Here is a 25,234-nt window from a genome sequence, read left to right on the forward strand (position 1 = left end):
CAATGCCATAAAGTGAGACCCTGAACTGAGGTAACCTCTTCAGTGATGCACTGCAGGAGCCATTGTCTCCTGTCAGTGTGTCACTGGAGGTCCTATAGAGCAGTGACATCACCAGATGTCCCCTTAACCACTTATTACCCCATATCCCACCGCTACTCGGGAGTGGGAAGAGAGGGGCTAAGTGCCAGAATTGTCGCATATCACAGATGCGCCATTTCTGGGGCGGCTGTGGGCTGGTATTTGTAGCCTGGAAAGGTGGGGGGGGCCATAATCCATGGCCCCTCTCTAGGACATGAATATCAGCCCGCAGCGGTCTGCGTAGCCTTTCTGGATATAAAATATAGGGGGAGCCCACGTAATTTTTTTTTGGGGGGTCCCCCTATTTTAATAGCCAGTAAAGCCTACGCAGACAGCTGCGGGCTGATATTCATAGCCTGGGAGGGGCCATGGGTATTAACCCCTTCCGAGGCTACAAATATTGGCCCCCGGCCATCGGCTTTCCCCCTCTGACGCAGAAAATTGCACGGGAGCCCACGCCATTTTTTTCCTTTTTTTTTTTTTTTTTTTAATTAAACGCTCATTAAGAATCATTCTATTATATATCTATGACCATATCGATCTATAGATATATTTATAGATAGATATATCTATTGATACATAAATATATCTATCCCTATATGTGGCTGCACAATCCGGCGAGTTTTGAAAAAAGCAGATCCGTTTTTTCCGCCGGATCAGGTTTTTTTTATCATAGAGTTGTATTAGCGCCGGATTGCGCCTGATGGCCACACATTTCATCTGTTTTTTGCTGGATCCTTCAGAAAAGCTGTTTCCGGCGGACGGAGAAAACATACAGAAGAACGGTTTTTCTGTCCAGCGAAAAAACGAACAGCGATGGATCCAGCGAAAAATGTATGAAACTGAGATGTGAAATGAAGAATCCGGCCTCCAAATCCGGTTTTTCATGCATTTTTTCCATTGAAATCATGCACATCTTTCATTCTCTCTCTCTATGTATGTAATCTTCGTCCGGCAGAAACAGTTTTTTTTTTATGGATCCGGCAAAAAACGGATGAAACGTGTGGCCATCTGGCGCAATCCGGTCACTAATACAACTCTGAAGAAAAAAAATGAATCCGGTGAGAGAGAAAAAACGGATCCGTTTTTTTTTCAAAACTTGCCGGATTGTGCCTGAAGGCAAAAAGCTGATGTGCGAAAGTAGCCTAACTATCCATATATCTATCTACATCTATCTATCTCATTCCTTCTGTCTATCTATGTATCTATCTGTCCATCTATGAGTGTAATGGAGTGTGGGTTGGACAAATGTAAAAGAGGAGGTTGGACAAAACATGACATCACAAATCTTTTTTTTCTGTTCAATAATACATCTTTATTTAGCTTTCAAAAACTCATACAAAACAGTGTCAAAAACCGTACAAAAAAACGTATCAAAACGCACCTGGGTTTTCTGCCAAGACCTGCGGATTATGTGCACACGTTGCGGATTAGGCTTAGGAATTTCTGGTGCGGATTCTGCCTCTCCTGGAAGAAAACGCTCCTGCGGATTTGTCGCGTTTTTTGTGCGGTTCCGCAGTGCAGAAACGCCGCAGATCCGCAATTGACTTACAGTACAATGTAAATCAATGAGAAAAAAAAATGCTGTGCACACTTTGCGAAAAATCCGCTGCGGAAATGCTGCGGTTTAAAAGAAGTAGCATGTCACTTTTTTGTGAATCTGCAGCGTTTTTGTTCCCATTCCATTATAGAAAACTGCAGGGGTAAAAAACATAGCAAATCCGCAAGAAAACCGCAGCAAAAAAAGCACAAAAAACCCTGCGGAACCGAACAAAAAACGCGGCAAATCCGCAGCTGCGTTTTCTGCCAGGAGAGGCCGAATCTACACCAGAAATTCCTAAGGGTATGTGCACATGTCTTCTGGAGGACTGCGGATTTTTCCGCAGCGGATTTGGAAAAACCGCAGTGCAAAATCGTTGCGGTTTTTCCTGCGGATTTATCGTGGTTTCTACTGCGGATTCCGCTGCTGCTTTACACCTGCAGTTTTCTATTCGAGCAGGTGTAAAACCGCAGCGGAATCCGCACAAAGAATTGACATGCTGCGGAAAATAAACCGTTGCATTTCCGCGCGTTTTTTCCGCAGCATGTGCACTGCGGATTTTGTTTCCCATAGGTTTCCCATAGGTTAACATGGTACTGTAAACTCATGGGAAACCCCTGCGGATCCGCAGCTGCGGAAACGCTGCGGTTCCGCAGCAAAATCCGCAGCGTGTGCACATACCCTAATCCACAACGTGTGCACATAGCCTTAGTGCAGAAAAATCCGAAGGCAAATCTGCAACGTGTGCACATACCCTGATGCAGTTTTTGGTGCTGTTTTGATGCAGTTTTTGGTGTGGTTTTTGATGCAGTTTTATGCAGTTTTCGATGCAGTTTTTGGTGCAGTTTTGATGCATTTTTATGCAGTTTTTGGTGTGATTTCTATGCAGTTTTTGGTGCGGTTTTGATGCAGTTTTGGTGCGGTTTTTGCGCGCTTTCGATGCATTTTTTATTCGTTTTTGGTGTGGTTTTGATGCAGTTTTTGTTGCAGTTTCGATGCAGTTTTGATGCATTTTTTATGCAGTTTTGATGCATTTTTGGTGCGTTTTTTGATGCAGTTTTAGGTGCGGTTTTGATGCAGTTTTTGGTGCGGTTTTTGCACGGTTTCGATGCATTTTTTTATTCGTTTTTTGTGCGGTTTTGATGCAGTTTTTGGTGCTGTTTTGATGCGTTTTTGATGCAGTTTTGGGTGCGGTTTTTCAAGGTTTTGATGCATTTTTTTTATTCGTTTTTGGTGCGGTTCCTCCTCTTTTACATTTGTCCAACCCACACTCCATTACACACATAGAAAGACACATAAATGATAGATGAGATGGATAGACAGATCTACATATAGATAGATATATGAATATATAAATGTATGCATCTATAGATCTATCTACAGATATATCTGGATAGACATATCTATTGATAGATGTATGTATAGTGTAGGGTGCGTGCCCACTGTCGGATGACATCCGGATTAGCTGCAGATTGGATGCTGCGTACTTGTAGTCCCATCGGATGATGCCTGCACACACCCCCCCAAAGTCCCCTGGCACAGATCCGCACACACCCTGACAGCCCCGCACACACCCACACACATCTGAACAGCCCGCAGACCCCGCCCGCACACACATACACGCACACAGTCACAGCCCACACACTTCCCTCCTCCCGAAATGAAGCGTTTCTCGGACCCACATCAACAGCAAAACTGCAGATCTTTTTTAGGCTACGTTCACATTTGCGTTCCGCCCGGCTGCGTCGGGCGCAGCCACGGCGACGCACGCGTCATGCGCCCCTATATTTAACATGGGGGCGCATGGACATGCGTTGTGCTGCGTTTTGCGATGCATGCGTCTTTTTTGCCGCACGCGTCAGGGCGCAGAGGACGCAGCAAGATGCATTTTTTTTGGTCCAAAATTCGGCAAAAAAGGACGCATGCATCGCAAAACGCAGCGTTTTAGCGTGCGTTTTGGTGCGTTTTTATTTGCGTTGTGCGTTGCGTCGCCGGCGCACAACGCAAATGTGAACGTAGCCTTACATCTGCGGTTTTGCTGCGGATGTCCCCGACTCAATGCAAGTCTAAGGGTGCCGAAACGCTGTAGTTCCGCACAAAAGAAGTGACATGCTGTGGAAAAAAAGCTGCGTTTCGGTGTGGCTTTTTCCGCATCATGTGCACAACAAGTCTGCGGCTCCCATAGACTTACATTGGTTGTGCACTACACTGCGGATTTGATGCAATTCCGTGCGGCAAAAAACGCTGCGGATCTGCAATCAAATCTGCAACGTGTGCACACAGCTTTAGCATTTAGAGAACCTAGCAAAAAAGCCAAGCAAAAAACTAAATGTGGGATTGCACTTTTTATGCAATTTCATCACACTTCGAATTTTTTTCGGATTTTCTGTTACACGACATGGTAAAACCAATGATGTCGTTCAAAAGTAGAACTTGTCCCGCAAAAGACAAGCCCTCACATGGCCATACTGACGGAAAAATTATGGCTCTGGAAAGAAGGGGAGCGATAAACGAAAAAAACACAAAAAAAGATCCAGGGGTGAAGGAGTTTAGAAACATGGATATGGACATATCTATGGAAATAGATAGATATATAGATCTATCTCTGTATCTATCATCTATCTATTATCTAGCTATTATTTAACTATCTACCTATCCATCTATCTATCTGTGTGTAATGGAGTGTGGGTTGGACAAATGTAAAAGAGGAGGTTGGACAAGAAATGAAATCACAAATCTTTTTGAAGATAGAGGAGGGAGGGGTTTGAGTGTGTTTTGGAGTGGGTGTGCTAGGATTGGGCTTAGAAGCCAGTGCAATGCATCATGGAACTTGTAGTATTAGAGCACAATAAGTCAGGAGAAAGGAAGTTGTCGATTAACCCCAAGAGAGCTGGATCCAGCACTGAAGATGTGCTGCTACAGCATGATAAAAGGTAATATTGCTAAAATAAACACAGTGGATGTTTTCAGTGGCACATAATAGCAAGATTTATGAAAGAAAAAAAAAGTTATAGTAGTGGACAACTTCTTTAAATCTTTATGCTACTCACATTGTCCGTGCACATAATGTTATAAAATGGCTATGAACCTCGTACTTACATTTTTTGTATGATGAGGCATAAAACAGCAATTCTAGATTTTAATATTTATTTTCAACAGCATTCACTGTGTTTGATACATAATTCCTTATATACGGTAGTTCACGTCAAAGTGATACAAAAATGTGTGTCTTTTTGCTGTTTTTTTCTCTTTTTGTTGTGTTTTTTTTTCTTTTTGTTATTCTAAAACTGTGATTTTGTTCATATATATTTTTAAACTGCTTATTTGGCCTACAAACTATTGCATAGATATACAATGCATTATGTAGCACAGTGCATTATCCAGCCAGGCGGTGTTATGCTGACAGGCTGCCCACTAGACCAGACTGTGGCAGGATCTAATAGGCCTCTGAGCTGGTTAGGACGCAAATTAAATTTTTAAGTGCCAATGGGCTTACAGAGGGAACTTCACCCACTGTCAAACTACTCAAATACAGTAGTTGCTTTTAACCACAACATGTAAGGACCTGTCATCAGGCCAAAAGTCTCCAGTAATTGCACATATTTCAGCCCCCCTGCTCCAGAGGTTTTTTTTAAATTTTTTTTTTAAGATTTACCATACAGGCCCCGAAATCTGGACCTTTTTATTTAGTGTTAATTTTTATGGTCTTTACTAAGGGAGTGTTGCTTAAAGCGTATATCTTTAGGCTGGTACAAACCATGAAAATCAAATCTAAATAAAAAGCAACATATCTCTAGAACCATATGGAGCATTTTAAAAATACAAAAAATAGCGATTTTTGTGTACTCACTGTAAAATCCTTTTCTCCAAGCCACTCATTGGGGGACACAGGACTATGGGTGTATGCTGCTGCCACTAGGAGGCTGCCACTAAGTAAATACAAAAAAGGGTTAGCTCCTCCTCTGCAGTATACACCACCCACTGGCTCTGGATAGAACCAGTTCAGTGACCAAGCAGTAGGAGATTAACAAAAATTAACTGTAGGTACAACATTTCAAAACTATAACGCTTATCATAGGCAACAGGCCAAAAGGGTGGGTGCTGTGTCCTCCAATGAGTAGCTCGGAGAAAAGGATTTTACGGTAATAACACAAAAATCCCTAGTTCTCCTTCGACACATTGGGGGACACAGGACCGTGGGACATCCCAAAGCAGTCATTGGGTGGGAAGTAACAACACAACAGAGTAAAACTCCCGGCACCTGCCATCTAAAGATGCGCTACCGCTGCCTGCAAGATATGTCTACCCAGGCTCGCGTCTGCATCATAATGCTTTGAGAAAGTGTGCAGGCTGGACCAGGTTGCCGCTTTGCAAACCTGCTCCGCAGATGCTTGATGCCGAATGGCCCAGGAAGCACCTACCGACCGAGTGGAGTGTGCCTTGATCCCCACTGGAATCGGCATGCCTCTGATGCGGTAAGCTTCTTGAATAGTCGACCGAATCCATCTGGCTATTGTCGACTTAGAAGCGGCCAATCCCTTCCGGTTCCCGCGGGGAGCACGAACAGGGTATCCGTCTGGTGACAAGGTGCCATACTGGATACGTACTTCCTCAGAGCCCTCACAAGATCTAAGGAATGAAGAGCCTTTCTCACTTGGTGAACCGGAGCAGGACAAAACCAGGGAAGCACGATATCCTCATTAAGGTGAAAAGAAGACACCACCTTAGGCAAGAAGGACGGAGACTGTCTGAGGACTACGTTGTCACAGTGAAAAACAAGAAAGGGAGCTTGGTAGGAAAGAGCAGCCAACTCCGAGACTCTTCTGATCAAAGTAATTGCTACAAGGAAAGCAACCTTCCATGAAAGGAGAGCTAGGGAGATGTCCTGCAACGGCTCGAAGGGAGAGACTTCTAGGACACCCTGGACCAAATTAAGGTCCCAGACATCTAGAGGGGCTCTATAGGGAGGTACCACGTGGGAGACTCCTTGAAAGAATGTATTCACCTGGTGTTTGGAAGCGATCTTACGTGGGAAAAGGACGGACAAGGCCAAGACCTGCCCATTGAGGGAACTCGGCACTAGACCCAAGTCCAGACTGGACTGAAGAAATTCCGAAATGTTGGGAATGTTGAAATTGAGCGGAGAATGACCTCTGCTTTTGCACCAGTTGAAGAAGATCTTCCAGATCCGATGATATGCACCGACACCGGCTTTCGAGCATTGATCATGGTGGAAACTACTTTGCGGGGAAACCCCGCCTGAGTCAGAACCCAGGATTCAACGGCCAAGCCATCAAACACAGGGCCCCTGACTTCTGGTGGTAAATCGGTCCCTGAGAAAGCAGATCTGGACGATCTGGGAGTCGCCAAAGGACGTCTGCGACCAATTGAATGAGGGGGGAAATAGATATGGAAGACGGAAGAGACTCCAAGGGAGGACCAGCGCGTCCACCCTGATGGCTCTCGGGTCCCGGGATCGGGCCACAAACTTGGGTGCTTGACATTGAACCAAGAAGCCATCAGGCTATGTCCAGAGTCCCCCAGTGAAGGCAGATCTTCTGGAAAATTTCCTGATGGAGAGAACACTCGCTTGAGGCCAGGCCATGACGGCTGAGGAAATTCCCAGCCCAATTTTCCACTCCTGGAATGTGAACGGCCGATATGACCGAGTGGTTCCTTTCGGCCCAGCGAAGAATGTGTTCCACCTCGCGCATTGCGGCTTTGCTGCGAGTGCCCCTTTGATGATTGATGTAGGCCACAGCTGTGGCATTGTCTGACTGGATACGGATGGGGCGGCCTTCCAGGAGCGATGGAACCGACGCAGGGACAGACAAATCGCTTGGATCTCCAGGACATTGATGGGAAGACAAAATTCATGTGAGGACTAACTCCCCTGGGCAGTGTGATGACAAAAAACAGCCCCCCCAGCCAAGGAGACTGGCGTCAGTCATGACCACCAGCCAATGGACTGGGAAAAAGGACTTCCCTTGAAGGAGGGAGGACTGGAGAGTCCACCACTGGAGTGCCTGCTTGATCCGAGGGGTCAGTCGATATGGACGATCGAGGGAAAAAGGACTCTTGCCCCATGCATCCAAGAGTGCGTGTTGCAGGGGCTGAAGATAGAGTTGGGTGAAAGGGAAAGCTTCCATTGCGGCTACCATCTTCTCGAGAATCCTCATGCCGAAACGGATGGAACAAGGAGATGAATGATAGAGTGTCCGGACTCCTTGTTGAAGGGCTAGGACCTTGTCCCGAGAGAGAATCACCAACCCTCGGGAAGTGTCCAGGATCACGCCCAGGAAGGAAATCTGCTGAGTCGGAACGGGAGAGGACTTGTTCTGGTTGATTAACCAGCCAAACCAAGAAAGAGTATCCAACAAAATGCGGACGCACTCCTCGCAGGCTTGGAAAGATGGCTCTTTGATCAGTAAGTCATCTAGATAAGGTAGAACAACTAAGCCCTGAGAGTGTAGAATGGCCATGGCAGCCGCCATGACCTTTGTGAATACCCTGGGGGCGGTGGCAAGGCCGAAGGGCAAGGCTGTGAACTGAAAATATTCTCCACGAACCACAAAGCAAATAAATTTTTGGTGAGGAGGAAAAATTGGGATGTGAAGATAGGCATCCCGAATGTCGATGGAGGCTAGGAACTCCCCTCATTCCACCAAGGAGATGACGGAACGGAGGGACTCCATCCTGAAACGCCATACTCTTGACAAATTTCTTTACAAGTTTTAAGTCCAGGATGGGTCTGACTAAACCATCCTTCTTTGGTACTGTGAACAGGTTTGGAACCTTTCGTTGTCTGGGACCGGGGTAATGACCCCATCTCGGCGGAGAGACTCGATGGCTTGGTAAAAGGCCCGAGCTCGCGTACCCGCCTCGGGTGGACGGGAAGAAAAGAATCGGGTTGGAGGAGGGGAAGAAAATTCTATTTTGTACCTGAAGGACACCAGATCTCTGACCCACTCGTCGTGAATGACTGTGAGCCAGACATGGCGAAAGAGGAGTAGGCGGCTGCCTACTCTGATGGTGTCGTCGGGGCAAGGTTGCGAGTTATTTAGTCGAGGATCTGAAGGGTCTGGATCCCCCAGATCTGGACTGCTTGGGGCAGCCCTTCCACAAGTGGTTGAGTTTGCATGAGGACGGAGGGCTCTTGTCCCTGTGAGTGGGGTGCCCCAAACTGGGGGAACTAGCTGTCGAGGACCACCCGTGTCTGCAGCTGACGGCGGATAGGACGCCCAACTCTCTGCTGGGGGAGGAATTTACTCTTCCCACCTGTAGTGTCCGAAATCAGTTGGTCCAGTTTTTCTCCGAATAAACGACCGCTGAGATAGGGAAGAGATGTTAAGGACTTTTTAGATGCAGTGTCCGCTCGCCAGTTCCTCAGGCATAGTGCCCTTCTAATAGCTACTGCGTTGGAAGCTGTAAGCGCAGAGCAATTAGCCGCATCCAGGGAAGCATTTACTAAATTATCACTGGCAAAGAAATTTGATTGGCCAACTCCGCTACCTCAGAAGGAAGATCATTTTTCTGTATGGTCTTATGCAGGGAATCTACCCAGTAAGCAACGGCATTGGCTACCCAGGTCGCTGCAAAGGAGGGAAAAAGTGCCAGGCCAGATGCTCCGAATGAGCAAGGCTGCAAATCAGACGATCTGTGGGATCTGTAATGGAGGATCCATCCGGTAGGGACAGCAGAGTCTTTGATGATAAACGTGATACGGGAGGATCCACTGGAGGAGATTCCATACATGGTTTGCAGAGTTCAGGGGAGAAAGAATATCTGGTCTCCAACGATCTCGGACCTGCAAAATGTTTGTCTGGGTGCTCCCTATGTAGCTGGACTATGTCTTGGAACTCAGGGTGATTGGCAAACACCCTATTAGGGTGTTTAGTCTTTTTGACAGACACAGAACTATCCATGTGTGACGAAGTAGGCTCTTTGTCGACCTGCAGTGACTCGTTATCGTCCTCAATGAGACTATCCACAGTAGCCTGATAACCTGGGGACTAGATCAAGGGGCCCATACAACTCAGATTCAGAGTCACATTCGCTGTCCACTCCTGGAGAGGGAGAGCGAGAAACAGAGCTAACGGATGCCGAAGAACGAGAGGGCTTGGGAGACGAGCAATGTACCCACTTCCTCGATGCCTGTCTGTGCCTTAAGCGAGGACGGCCCCTGCAGGCCAATGGTTCCCCTGACAGAGCGGAGCAGTATGCCCCCTTGGTAGCGCAGCCTGACAGAAGGTGCATGAAGCGAAAAACACTGCATGTGTTTTAGTGGTCTTTTTAGATGTTTTAGGTAGAGACATGCTGTATCCCTGTTAACCTCCAAAATACTGCAGGAAGCAAATCTTGCGGCTGAAAAAAAAACCAAAAAAAAAACAGCAGAGCACTTGAGGAAAAAATGGGAAGGAAGCCTGAGGGAAGTGTTGCAGAGCACTTACCCAGGACCTGTGTCTCAGAGTTCTGTCCCCAAGCGTGCAGCGCCGGACCTCAAGGGTAGAGGGAGCTTGCCGTGCTGAGCCTGCTGGGTGGCAAAATATGGCCACGGAGAACAGGAGAGGCGCTTCTCACAGCATGCGAGATGCGCCAGGCAGGTGGGTGGGACCGCGGAAGTGACGCGCGGAAGGGGGCAGGATTACCGGCTTGTGGCCTAGCAAGGGCCAATGCCGGGGACTAAATTAGCGGTGCCCGGCCGGAAATGACAGTCAGGCCCGCGACGCACTCAGGAGCTCCCCCCGGATGGAAAACTCACCGCCAGATGATAGGAGGGTTCCGGATCTCTTCCTGGAGGAAGCGATGGGCAGAGCTGCTACACTGCACACAGGTCAGGATTGCAATAAGGACAGTGCAGGAACCCTCAATCCACCATCCCTTTTGAGAGGGAGGAGGAGAGGGACTGTCCCAGCTCCCTGCAGCACCGCTGTTCCATCAGTGGTGGTGCAATGGGAGCAGCACGGACACCATGGGTGAGGAGAGCCTCTGTTTATCCTAAGGGTTCGCTCCCCTAGGATTTCAAATGGCAGGTTGTCTGGGTGTGGTCTGGCTCAGAAGGGGGTACATGGAGGCGACACTCCGTGTTCCCGTCTGTTGCTGGTGTGGGGAGATCGGCACTTTGAAGGGAACAGTCGCCCCTAAAATAGCTCAGGCCTGGCATCCCACATCGCAGTAGAGGATACGGGGAGGCGACACTCGCCATGCTCACCTATTGTTGTTTGGGGGAGATCGGCCCCTTGAAAGGGTCCGTTGCTCCACTCTTCCTCTTGCACAAAGAGAATTAAAAAATATAAAAATAAAAAAGGTATGGTCTGAATAGCAGACCCCAGTGTGCCTCCTATGGACATTAAGCATTAACTGGTTCTATCCAGAGCCAGTGGGTGGTGTATACTGCAGATGAGGAGCTAACCCTTTTTTGTATTTACTTAGTGTCAACCTCCTAGTGGCAACGACATACACCCACGGTCCTGTGTCCCCCAATGTGGCGAAAGGGAAAATCTGAATAATCAGATAAGCAACATTAATAAAATAAGAGCAAAGCTAGCACTTTTGATCTGGTTACATGTTCTCTTTAAACTGCTGGCATCACATCTAGCTCTGGTATTAGCAGAAGAAGTGGGCGCTGAGAAGGACATGTACGTACTCAGGAGAAAGGGGGTTTTTCAGCATTTTACATAAAAAATTGTCTTGTAATATAACTTGTATTTTCATCAAACTGAATAATGAATAACCCCAATGTTTTTAAACATAATCTAGAAACATTCACAATGGGTTTCCAAAACCAATGGAGAAATATTTTAAGAATTGCAGGAACACATTACATTCTAGAACAGATGCCCATATGAAAACTGATAATCCCATAATATTACAGCAAACAAAAACAAGGAAACAAATACACATAGGCTGTAAATACCTCTGTCAAAACTTCCATTATTTCCTTCTCATAGCACTTCAGTAATAGATCATAAGACTCCAAGTGTCTAGCATGCATCATTGCAGGAACACAGCTCCACAATGCACTGAACATATACTGAAAGAAAAAAGTGTGAAAACATTATTTGTTTTACAAAGGGGTGGTCCACAACACAAATTAATTTTCATTCTAAAGCCCTATCTATTTGAAGGGAACCTGTCTTGTCCTTTGTAGCATGTAAACTGTCCCCAGTGCATTGTTCGTGATGCAATGTGCATCTCCAGAACGTTTTTTTATTAAAAACAGCACTGAAATCATGTGTAAAAAGCTTTTTATATAGTATTATATATCATATCAGCTCATTTCGTCAAAGGGGTGTGGTTCATTTTATTCAGTCACGGTTGTCACCACCCACGCAATTTGAATAAGGTTCCTGGTGTTGCACCAACGTCACTCAAATCCGCTTTAAAGATTTTGGGGCTGTGCTTGCATAACGTCGATAGGGGAGCCGCACATGCGCAGTGACGTGCTGCTCCCCTCGCTTATACCGTGATGAGCCGTTCCAGCTGCACAGTGAAGCTGGGTACTGCACACAGCTATAGCGCGCACGTGTGGAGAGTTGCTCGACACAGCGCATGCGCGGCTTACTGATCGACCAGCGGAATTTTCAAATCTGATTTGAGCGACGTCAGCGCAACCCTATGATCATCATTCAAACTGCGTGGGTGGTAACACCGGTGACTGAACCCAATTGAGCACACCCCATGACTAAATGAGCAGGTACGATATAACTATATAAAGGGCTTTTTGCATATGATTACAGTGCTATTTTTAATGAAAAAAATGTGTTAGTGATGCATAGTGGTCACTGCTACGGCCTCTGACTCCTCCCTGAAATGAAGTGTCATCAGTGACGTATGTTGCAGGGGTGGGGCTAGTCCCTGATCTACTAAGCATGTCAGTTGTCAATTGTGAGGGATGCCCAGTAGACAGGAGCATAGCTACCAAGGAAAGGGGGGCAGAGAGAGCGACTACCCCGAGCTCCGCAACCCGGAGCTGCGCTACCTTTCACCGTATCAGCGTGCGCATAGCAGCAGAGCAGTGAGAGACAATCTTCCTGCACTGTCGCCAGCAGCCGCAAAGGCCTCATCCCATCATTACAAGTTCATCCTGGATGCAGATACAATTGAAAGCAATGATGAAAGCGAGCATTAGCTGATACTCTTTCCCCCATCATTCTTCCTCGGTGTTTGACATTACAGCGCAGCGGGCATGATGATGTCATTACATGGAGCCCGCTGCTCTGAGATGTACGGCGCATCAGAACACTTGCTGCAGAGACTCAAGTAGCAGGAGAACTAGAAGTAGAGAAGAGTATAGTATTTTTTTTCTAAATCAGTGACAATATTGTTGTGGCCAGAATACTATATGGAGGACTACAGAGAGTGCATTATACTATATGGAGAACCACGGAAAGTACATTATACTATACAGCCACTATTACATCTTGTGTCCAGATAAAACATAAATAATTTGGTGAAAAGTCCTCTTTAAAAACAGGAAGAAAACTGAAAGAGGCAAATGAACATTGCAATTACACGAATTACAGCCACTATGGCAGATTTCACCAGAATCTGTGCAATTTCGAGGATACCGTGGTAAGGACTAAATGTCCTCCGATATTATTCTAATGCATGCTCTAAGTGACCTGACCCCTGCAGAAGTCCTCTGGCTGGTTGAATGGTGCAGCCAAGGCTTCCGATGCAGACCACAGAGCTTAAGGTTCTGAAACCAGGAGGATGACCGCATGCAAATATGATTTTTTTTATTATTATTATTTCCCACAGTATCCAACCCCCCGGTAATGAACACCTTATGGCTAAACAATCCCTTTAAATTAAAAAAGTCAAACTTCATGTTAGCACAAGCTAAGAAAATGTGCATTTATTACAAAGTGGGCCAATTTTGCCATAAAGCTCACGGTAACCATAATGTAATGAAGATTCTCCTATATGATATTGTTCTGTCAAATGTCAGAGTCTACAGCAATTAAGTAGTTACTCACATGTAACCTGGAGGCATCCACCGCGTGTTCATACACATCGTCTAGATAAATAGGAAACACTGCTCTATGCCAATACAGGAAGCAGCAGTCACATTGTGCCCGGATTCTAAAAGAAGGAAGAATAGAATATGCATCAGATGGCTGCATTTCCAATCTGTTACCGCAGTACTGGGAATGGCAAAGCATACAGATACAGAATATTCATAGTAATGGGATATACTTTTCTCTCAGCTCACTGATGAGGTCCAGCTTCTTCATTACAAGCTGCAGTGGTAAAAGCTCCTCTTCCTTGAAGGTTTTCTAGGACACAAGACAAGAAAATTGCTATATTAGTTGAGAAGACCTTACTCTAGGAGTGAATCTACTAGGAAAGTACAGGATTCTTACCATTTGCGTCCCCACACTCAACGCTAGGGCAACTACAAGCCTCCTCTGCCTCGTACTTGGACCATTCAAGGTGTTCTCAGCCAAGACCAGAGCAGAAAGCACATCCAGACGTTGTTCACTGTATTTCTTGTCAGAAATGACTCGTTTCTGCATTAATAAAACAGAAATATAAACGCAGAATAGGAAGCAAATCCATAGATTTAAATATTAAAAAGGTTAATATAAAGAAATCCTTCCCCTTAGGAACAGAAACACTCAACATTGGGCAAACGGTACAGAAAAGATCTGCAGAACCATTGGTACCGGATCCCATTCGGGAAATTGGGTGATGTCAGTGTATATATTCTATACCCAACACTATTGTATATGGCGGGTATACTATTGTATAATAGCAAAGATAAATTAATATTAACTCCTTCCTGACATCTACCATACATGTACGGCTCAAATCAAAAGCCATATTCTGGGCAGATAATGGCTCTAATACACAGCCTACGTATGCTTAGAACAGCAGCAAGTGGAATCAAGCTCCACTCTCTGCTGTTAGCCTCTTAAATGCGACTGTTCATCTCTGACTGGCATGCCGATCCACATGCCCATCAACTGTCTCCGTGACAGAACGGGGTTCGCTAAATAGCCAGAGGTCTGCTGAAGATCCCCTGTGTCTACCATTATGGTGCTCCGTTGAAATCAAGCCTACAGCTGGGCCTTCATAGGAGACCAAGAATTTTACTATATACAGCAATACAAAGTACAAGTGATGACAAAAGATTTAAGATTTACTGCCCCTATTGGACAAACAATCAGTAGATTTGGTTTCCAGTACCATCTCTATGCTGACGACACCCAATTATACACTTCTTCTCCTGATATCACACCGACCTTTTTAGAAAACACCAGTGATTGTCTTACCGCTGTCTCTAACATCATGTCCTCCCTCTATCTGAAACTAAACCTGTCAAAAACTGAACTCCTCGTGTTCTCTCCCTCTACTAACCTACCTTTGCCTGACATTGCCATCTCCGTGTGCGGTTCCACCATTACTCCAAAGCAACATGCCCGCTGCCTTGGGGTCATCCTTGATTCTGACCTTTCATTCACCCCCTACATCCGATCATTGGCTCGCTCTTCTTACCTGCATCTCAAAAACATTTCTAGAATTCGCCCTTTTCTTACTTTCGACTCTGCAAAAACTCTTACTGTTTCACTTATTCATTCTCGTCTGGACTATTGTAACTCTCTACTAATCGGCCTCCCTCTTGCAAAACTCTCCCCGCTCCAATCTGTCCTGAATGCTGCAGCCAGGATCATATTCCTCACCAACCGTTACACCGATGCCTCTACCCTGTGCCAGTCATTACACTGGCTACCCATCCACTCCAGAATCCAGTACAAAACTACTACCCTTATCCACAAAGCACTCCATGGCTCAGCACCACCCTACATCTCCTCCCTGGTATCAGTCTACCACCCTACCCGTGCCCTCCACTCCGCTAATGACCTCAGGTTAGCATCCTCAATAATCAGAACCTCCCACTCCCGTCTCCAAGACTTTACACGTGCTGCGCCGATTCTTTGGAATTCACTACCTAGGTTAATACGATTAATCCCCAATCCCCACAGTTTTAAGCGTGCCCTAAAAACTCATTTGTTCAGACTGGCCTACCGCCTCAATGCATTAACCTAACGATCCCTGTGTGGCCTATTTATAAAAAAAAAAAAAAAAAAGGTTCCTCGCATCATGTTCTCATACACTTTATGCAGTATTAGCCCTCTGTGTCTGTACTGCTACATACTTAGGCAGATAACTGGTTCATGCAGCTTTACATGAACACCTGAGCCTTACACTATGGCTGGTCCGAATAACTATAGCAATTGTTACCATCCACCTCTCGTGTCTCCCCTTTTCCTCATAGTTTGTAAGCTTGCAAGCAGGACCCTCACTCCTCCTGGTATCTGTATTGAACTATATTTCTGTTATGCTGTAATGTCTATTGTCTGTACAATTCCCCTCTATAATTTGTAAAGCGCTGCGGAATATGTTGGCGCTATATAAATAAAAATTATTATTATTTATTATATATATAAGTTCCCCATCAAACAAAATAAAAACTATTTTCCCTCAATAAAAGAGGCAATAAAAAATAAACATATTTAGTATCACAGCATATGTAAAAGTCTGGTCTATAAAGAAATAAAAGTGAATTAACCTGGTAAACAACGTAAAGTGAAACAATTATATATGATAAAATTTCAACTATTTTGTCTGCAACACTGCAAAATAAAATGCTCTCAAAACATCACAATCACCCCATACTGGTATAAAAAAAACCTGTCAGCTTGCTATACAAAAACCAAGCCCACACGCAATCCCATCAATGTAAACATAAAAAGTTTACAGTTCTTGGAGAATAGCAAGACAATTAAAACAAACTGGATGAGTTTTGTATTAGCATAATTCTACTGATATGATGAATCATGACACCAGGTCATTTTTTGCCGCATAATAAATAATACATTGTAGGGCAAGATAAATTGTTCCATCGAAAATTGCATCTCGTCCTGCAAATAACAAGCCCTCATATGGCTATGTGGATGAAAAATTTAAAAAGTTATGGCCCTTGGAAAAAGGAGACACAAAAAAGAAAATTGGCTGTGTCGGGAAGGGGATGGAGCTTGGGTATAATGTTATCACTCTAAATGTAAGAGTCTAAGTGTTAGAAATAGAGATGAATCAATTCGCAGAACCCTCCTCCAGAAGGCAGATCAATATTCCATGGCCGCTGGGAGGGAGCACTGTGAATGGCCTATGTGGCGGCCACCAAAGTTCATCGTTTGATCAACCGGCCTGGCACGATGTCTTTGTTCCAGGCTGACGTACATGGTTCATCGCGTCAGGCAAGCTAATCGAAAAGAGCTGTGGATCTCAACAGGTAAGAGGCTCTTGGTCATGGGAATCTGTTGACATGTCGCTGTCACCATTCACCTCCTGATGCAGAAGTGACTCTTTAATAAAAAAGAACCGAAGAATATTAAAACTTTTTACCTTTGCGATAGCGATGGCAGTAAGTGCTTGATACTGAAGGTGTTGAGCAATGTGGGATACAGAATCAGCAACAACCATACTTCTTCTATGGAAAGTGTGCTCTATAGCCTGGACAAAAGACATTTGTGTTATTTGTAGTGCAACTAGGATTCATATGAAAAAAACCATTACAAAACTAATCATACAATGCAGATAAGATGACAAGATTAATGTGGAAGTCACACTATAAACTAAGAAGGATCTGACCAAAGAAACTATACGTAAATAACGTGAAGAGGTTGTTCACTTTTGGGGACATTTTTGCTTCCCTGAAATGCATGTAATCAGAGCTAAAAAAAAATAATTTCTGGAATTGGGTTTCTTTAAAAATTTTGCACAGTTTGCCTTCCATAGCCTCTGTGTTGCACTGTCTATTGATGGCTGCTGAATAGTGATGAGGGGACACGTGGATGTACAGGTTCGACGCAGCTACAGTTGAAAGTTCAGTAAGAACAGGACAATTGCCCTGCAAACAAATGTGGATAGGAAAATTACTTAAAACAACATAGAATTAAAAAAAAAAAAAATTATAATCTTAAACCAGAAGGCGGAGGTCTCACCAAGGACAGCTTGTCCTTGCCCCTGGGCAGCCTTGCACTCGTAAACGGATACATGTTGCGATGCCTGCGCAAAGACCGCCAAGTTGCTCGGATTGTTACAATTGCTGATTACTGGGTGGCCACCCAGCTGGATTCCCGCTAGAAGCACACCGTGCCATCCTTACTTCCGTCACTAGAGCGAGATAGGATAATGTGGGAATATAAGCACACGCTGGTAGACGCACTACTAACGGTATCCTCACCTCAAAGCGTTGGCTCAGTGGAAGCACAAGGCAGAGGATGAGGAAGTCGCGAATGCAGCTGTGGCACTGACCGCACCTCATAAGGGATGGTTAGCATGGCAGAAATGTGGAAAACCTTACTCAGCACGCACCAAAATCCAGCACCATCTGATACGGTCCCCATTTTGGTACAGTACAACAGAGGCTTTTTGGCACAATACACTTACAGACTTTGTGGTAAAGTAGAAACAGAGGCTTTTTGGCACAGTCCACAAAGAGCCTTTTTGGCCACAACTGGGAAAGACACGTCTGCATACTAGAATTTAAAAAAATATATATATACTAGATGGCAGCCCGATTCTAAAGAATCGGGAGTCTAGAATCCATATATACTTTATTTATTCAAATGTAAGAATAATACAATTAATAAATAATAGTAAGAAAGAACAAAAATAATAGGCAGTATATGGAGAAAACACCAAACAAAAGTTCAAAATTGGTGTGAAAATGTCACTGAACCACTTCACAACTAAATATATATAGTTTTGGTAAATGGTATTATCATTTTTTTGACGAAATTCGACAGGAGCTTGAAGAGCAACGTCACTGGGCCCGCCTCCACGCAGTAGAAACTTGCTGTGAGGTAAAAATTCAAAAATCACACCAAAATGGCGGGCGGAGTGTGTCACAGTACGGCACGTTTCTGATTGGTCGCTCGCAGCAGGCGGCAACCAATCAGACACTGGACACTGTTGACGTCACTTATCTCCGGACATTAGCTCCGGACATTAGCTCCGGACATTAGCTCCGCACATTAGCTCCGCACATTAGCTCCGGACAAAGCCACGGAAGTTGGCACAAATTGCAGGAAGTAGTATTCTAGGCAATTAATCTCCGGACATTAGCTCCGGACATTAGCTCCGGACAAAGCCACGGAAGTTGGCACAAATTGCAGGAAGTAGTATTCTAGGCAATTATATATTAGACTAGATGGCAGCCCGATTCTAAAGAATCGGGAGTCTAGAATCCATATATACTTTATTTATTCAAATGTAAGAATAATACAATTAATAAATAATAGTAAGAAAGAACAAAAAATGGCTGCACTCACCAGCTCTTGACAATTCTTGTTATTTAAGGTACAGTTACACAGGATCCATGAACATGCTTATGAGGGGAGGGATGAAAGACATCAGACTTAGCACGCTGTTTGCGCTTACGTGCGGCATCGGCGGCTTTTCGCTCTGCATCATTACCATACTTTATATCAGACCTGATCTTACGTGCGCCATCATAAGCTTTGGACTCTGTGTCATTAGTATACTTAACAGTGTCCATGCGCTTGCATCTATCCTCTGTACTCTTGTTAGCACGCTGTTTGCGCTTACGTGCGGCAGCGGCGTCTTTTTGCTCTGCATTATTAGTATACTTTCTATCAGACCTAATCTTACGTGCGCCATCAGCAGCTTTGGGCTCTGTGTCATTAGTATCCTTACTATTAGAGCTCATGTTGGCTAAGCTAAACAGCTTTAAGCGTGGTGGTGGCAAACAACAGGTTAATAAGAGGCAGTGTCAGGTAGTAGGAAAATAGCCAGTTAATAATAGGCAATAGTTCTTTGCAGGAATGCAGATATTAATAAATAGGCAGTTTATATTGCAGAGAAATTGCTGGGCAATAATGGACAATGTCCTTATGTGGCAAATAATAGAGCAATATACCCAATGTGGCAAAGAAGAGGTTAATAAACGGCAGTCTCTCAGTATAACAGTCAGTGAATAATAGGCAGTATATGGAGAAAACACCAAACAAAAGTTCAAAATTGGTGTGAAAATGTCACTGAACCACTTCACAACTAAATATATATAGTTTTGGTAAATGGTATTATCATTTTTTTGACGAAATTCGGCAGGAGCTTGAAGAGCAACGTCACTGGGCCCGCCTCCACGCAGTAGAAACTTGCTGTGAGGTAAAAATTCAAAAACCACACCAAAATGGCGGGCGGAGTGTGTCACAGTACGGCACGTTTCTGATTGGTCGCTCGCAGCAGGCGGCAACCAATCAGACACTGGACACTGTTGACGTCACTTATCTCCGGACATTATCTCCGGACATTAGCTCCGGACAGGAAGTTGGCACAAATTGCAGGAAGTAGTATTCTAGGCAATTATATATTAGATATATACACACCCTCACAGAAAGAGAGCTGCAGAGTATAATTTTTTTTTTTTTATTTTAACACTACTCAATTTTTTCTGCCCACAAATGGGAAAGACTGCTGCATGCTCCAAACATTTCTAGATACACTACTCACAAAAACATGGCTGCAGAGTAGAGACTTTTCTTATAAACACTGCTCGTATAGACAAAGCAGTACATTAAAATAATTTGTTTGGCCTACAAATGACAAAGACTCTACAGAGATTTATTTGCCACACTACTAGAAAAGACAACGGTACAGAAAAATTAATTGTTTGGCCTACAAATAGTTAGGAAATGGCTGATACCAAGTATTTATTTGCAACACTACTAAAAAACACACCGCGGTTGAGAAAAGTTATTTCTTTGCCCTAGAAATGGCAACAAGACGGCTGATGCCAATTTTTTATTTCCAAGACTTGTAGAAAACACAGCAGCTTAAAAGGTACTGTGGGGGCAGAGTACACACAGCGGCTTTTTGGCACAGTACTCCCCCAGATATGGGTTGCAGGGTACACACAGCGGCTTTTTTGCAGTGTTCAGTCAGAATCTGAACCTCACTCCAGCTGCGTCCAATCCCTACACTAATAGGAGCATAATGGTGGAGGCACTCGTAATCCAGTCTTTATACAGGCCGGGTCACGTGCTGTGCCGGCCAATCACAGCCATGCGAATACTTACTTGCCGATGCAAACCCTGAACTTTACCGTTCGGGTTCGCTCACTCCTACTGCAGATTGAATTAACTGTGAATTTGTCAGCCAACTCACCATCTTAATATTTATTTAATAAATCACTAGTACACATGAATATAAGGAACTCTGTAATACATCTTATCAGAGAAGTCTGCTTCTTTCTCATCCTGGACTGATCTTTCATTCTTAATTCATGGGTAAAATATGTAAAATCTGTATTTAGGGATGACAGATTTTCCCATCATTCCATTAGATGACAGTAACTTCTTCTGAAACCATAGGTACAGCGCTCCATAGAATTTTATGAGCACCAACTGTCATCTCCCATCTCATTAATTGGAAAGTCAGTATTCAATGAAGACCGATTTCACTCGAGAATTGAGAAATTTGTGAATAAAATAATCAATCCAAGAGGAGAAAGAAGCAGATTTCTCTGATAAGAAATATTACGAAGCTTCTTATTTTCAGCCAGGTGTATTATTGTTTTAAGTGGAATGAAAACATTAAAAACAAAGGTTATGCCTTAATTTCATTTTTGTTTGCATTGCTTGATAACTGGAAATTTGGTGGCAGAATCCTTACAAATTACAGCGAATCAGTGAGGATTCATAAGAGCGAAAGATTCTGTGATCAGCATATTTTCAGGGAACCCTTTTAACAGAAAAAGATGGTTAAAAATGCAGAGGCAAATTCCGAACATAGACAAAAAAGTGCATTATACTAAACAGCAAAATGACATTAAAAAACGACCGACCTTGAGAAGCTCCACCAGTCTGCATAACGCTTTCACAGATGTCTTGGTCATAGGCTTCTGCATAGACATATACAAGTTCATGGTGGTCTTGATGATGTTACTAAGGCCACAGGCGTAAAGAAATCCCTGAAAAACCACAAGCAGATGAATGATGGGCGGATGTTATGGGTTGCCATCCTTCTTGATGATGATATTACATGGAAACTACGCTTCAGCAAATACACAGAAAAACTTATACAGGTTGTGCAGAATTCAAGTAGAAAATACCTGCACAAATATATTACATCTGTTGGTCAGATCATCAGCAAATTTTTCTGTTTTTTGCTCTTTAGACAATATGGATTCCATTTTCATCATCCAGGAACTCACAAGAACATAGTATGACTGGACGTCTCTAAAGAGAAACAGATATTTCCAGATTAGTATTTAGAAGCCAGACAACAGAGCTGAACTAGTTTCAATTTTTAAGGGGATATCTACTTTCAGAAAAGTGCTCCTCAAAGTACAATAAACTCCGCAATCACTCGCCCTCCGCGGGACAAGCGCCGGCTTCCTGGCCCTGTTGTGTTCCCAGTGATGCGACTACAGCGGTAACGTCATTTCAACAACGCGCGTCAATGAGCTCAGCTTCCCAGGTCATCAACCTCAGCAAAAGCATGGCGCTGGATCCAGGAGGACGAGTACCTGACAAGTTTGCTATCTTATGTACTCTGGGGGGACCACTTAACGGAAAGTGCACATTGTTCATTAAAGGCTCTATGAAGTATGTACGAGAAGCGGCTTATGCAGAGGATGCCTCTACTAGACATAGCGCTCAAGTTAAGTTCCTTGCATTGATTAACATCTTAACGAGGTTTCCCTACAAAAGCACAGTTTTATTATCAGGCAAGAACAATATGGTTATCCTATCTTCATGTAATCAAATATTATCTTTACAACCAATATATTTTTTATAGCAGATTTCCAGATTTATTTCATGAGGTAGAAATGTGTTGACTGCAGGATGTGTATATGGAAGCGGTAACATGGAAGGCATGTCTACATGTGTCACATTGCACTTTACATGGCACATTCTGCTAAAAGTTGTGCGATGCAAGTCTATTCTCACCAAAAGGAGACGTGCTTTGTGCCAGTCGGTGGGTGTACCCTGCTAAGGAGGCCAACATGTTTATTGCCTAGTGTCAGCCTCCTAGTGACAGCAGCATACACCCACGGTTTCCTGAGCCTCCCCAATGAAGCAATAAAGAAATTGAGAATAACATCTGTAAAAAAGATCACAGTCCGATCTTTCTTAAAGGGGTTGTGCACATTTATGCACAGGTTAGGAAATAGCTTATCTTTCAGAGGGAGTCCAACTTCAAGGACCTGAACAGATCAGCAGAACAGGGCAGCACCTTTGTCCCCACTAGAATGAAGCAGCACTGCTAGTGTTCATTCTGTACTCCATTCATACTCTATGGAAACCCCATAAAAAAATGGAGCAGTGGTCGAGTTTGTGCATTGCAGCACCATTCTAGCAGGGATAAAGGTGGACCATTCTGCCTATCTGTGCAGGTCCCAGCAGTCGGACCCTCACTGGTCAATACGGTATCACTAGTGCTCAGATACCGTGCTGTCCGAGCATGCTTGGGTGTTACCGATGTTGGCTGTGCCAAGATATATATTCCAGTTCCTGCGGCTGCAATGCGCTGCAACACAGGCGAGATTGACAAACAGGAAATCTCTGCATGTGTTGAGGCCATCTACCATATATTATCCGAGCACACCCAAGATTCTTGGATAACACCCATGCATGCACTCAACGTTATCCAAGCACGGTCGATCATCGCTAATCATTGGTTAGATAAGTGACAGTAAGGCCCCTTTCACACATCCGTTTTTTTTCTAAGAAAGACGAATTGTGACTGATGACAAAAAACTGATCCAGCAAATGTTGCTGCTGGATTCGTTTTTTTCTCATAAACTTGTATTGTATTGTATTAGCGACGGATTGTGACGGATGGCCATCTGTTTCATCCGTTGTTTGACGGATCCGTCGTAAAGTCTTTGTCTGTCGGGCGGAGACAAGTCGGACAGCGACGGATCCGTCGTTGGCTATAACGGAAACCTATGGGCGCAGGATCCGTCGCTGTCCGCCAAAAAACGGAATCCAGCGACGGATTCCGTTTTTTTAAACTGAGCATGCCTGGAAGAATTTCTATTCCTTTAATTTAAGCCATTTTTCCATTCAGGGAAAATCTCTCGCTCTCTGGAATTCTGTTCCTTTAAATTTCTGCAGCAGCTGCTTCAACGGATCCATCAAAAAAAAGGATCCAGTGCATCTGTTTTTTTTACAATCAGCACAGGATCCGTCTTTTCAACACTTTGACTGATTGTGACTGATTCTATAAAAACTGATGTGTGAAAGAGGTCTTGCTTTTGATTGACAATCCCTTTAGAAGCCGTCTGTCACCCTAGAATACAAATTAAACTAACTAAACAGTTATAGGGGACTTGGCCACTATAAAAATCATACTTGCAGTGCACCTTTTACATATGCAAATGAGGCAGCTTTGGTGCGTCCTTGGTGGGGGGGCTCAGTATCCTGTTTAGCCCCATTTCCATTGAGAGCCATTCCCCTGATCTGATTAATAGCGTGTGTAGCACAGCCCTGCACATGTACACAGACTCTGAAGGAGTCAGAAGTACACAGATTACGGGGGCAGGCTCCTCTTATAAATGCCTCCCGTCTGCAGCCATCGCTCGCTATAAACCGATACATCTGGAAGTGTACCAAGCGACTTCAAATAGGAGGAGTTGATCAGTCACATGCTCATCTTGTCCTCATTCCATCACAGTATCACCACGGACATTGACCTATTCTGTGAAGCACATGATTGATCCTCTCCACCTTCTACTCCTTACTGAAGCCATTTGCTACACTTTCAGATGCATCAGTGAAGCTAACGGCTGCGGACAGTAGGCAATGAGGAAAGGGAGGCCTGCACCCGTATTGTGAGAGAAGCACAGACTCCTTTAGAGTCCGTGTGCACGCACGGTCAATCAGAATCAACTGCTCATAATGCAAATTGGGGGCGTAACGGTGAACTGAGCACTTGGTCACGTCAAAGGTGCACCAAAGACACCAAATATGCACATGGGATAAAACGAGTTTTCAATGTAATTATAACAATGCGATATGTACTGCAAACATGATTTTTATAGGTGTTAAGTGCAGTGTAGTTAATTTAATTTGCATTTTGTGGGTGACAGACTCCCTTTAAACTTTGAGCCCTCCATAAGCTCAGAGACATAAAATATTATTATTACTCACCCCCTCTCTGTGTCCAGTGCTTATTCTCTGCGGACGCTCCTTTCTTTATAGATCGGCTGCAGCATTCATGCCTTGTCTACAGTACTCGTGGCTGCTGCAGCCTATCACTGAGCTCAGCGGCTAATGGGGTCTACACAGGCAGAGGAGCAAAGCCCAGTGATTGACTGCAGCAATCACGAGTGCAGTAGACAAAATGTCAACTTTTGACACAATCAACAAAGACCAGAACACCAATGAAGAGGAAGCGCTGAACCCAAGGGCAAATAAAGCTTAGTTTACCATTTTACATACCTTTGAGCTTATGGATAAAAGTTAAAACTAGACAATCCCTTTAAAATGATTGCTAGAAAGAGCACTGTTTACCAGCCTGAGTGAAGCGGTGGTCGAACAAGCGTACTGCTGCTGCATTAATTCTTAATGACAA

The 25,234-nt window shown here is 44.3% G+C and overlaps 1 protein-coding gene across 1 annotated transcript in view; it reads right to left on the minus strand.

Moving 5' to 3' along the window:
• The window catches only part of WASHC4 (WASH complex subunit 4), a 178,439-nt gene that overhangs the window by 85,400 nt on the left and 67,805 nt on the right, over positions 1 to 25,234 (minus strand). The window contains exons 14-20 of the mRNA XM_069764473.1: positions 21,765 to 21,891; positions 21,498 to 21,623; positions 17,033 to 17,140; positions 13,987 to 14,133; positions 13,820 to 13,899; positions 13,600 to 13,705; positions 11,535 to 11,651 (exon numbers count right to left, since the gene is read on the minus strand). Of these exons, the coding sequence (XP_069620574.1) occupies positions 11,535 to 11,651; positions 13,600 to 13,705; positions 13,820 to 13,899; positions 13,987 to 14,133; positions 17,033 to 17,140; positions 21,498 to 21,623; positions 21,765 to 21,891 (811 nt within the window). The remainder of the gene's footprint in view (positions 1 to 11,534; positions 11,652 to 13,599; positions 13,706 to 13,819; positions 13,900 to 13,986; positions 14,134 to 17,032; positions 17,141 to 21,497; positions 21,624 to 21,764; positions 21,892 to 25,234) is intronic.

The sequence above is a fragment of the Ranitomeya imitator genome, chromosome 4 (genome assembly GCF_032444005.1).
Source record: "Ranitomeya imitator isolate aRanImi1 chromosome 4, aRanImi1.pri, whole genome shotgun sequence".
NCBI lineage: Eukaryota > Metazoa > Chordata > Amphibia > Anura > Dendrobatidae > Ranitomeya > Ranitomeya imitator.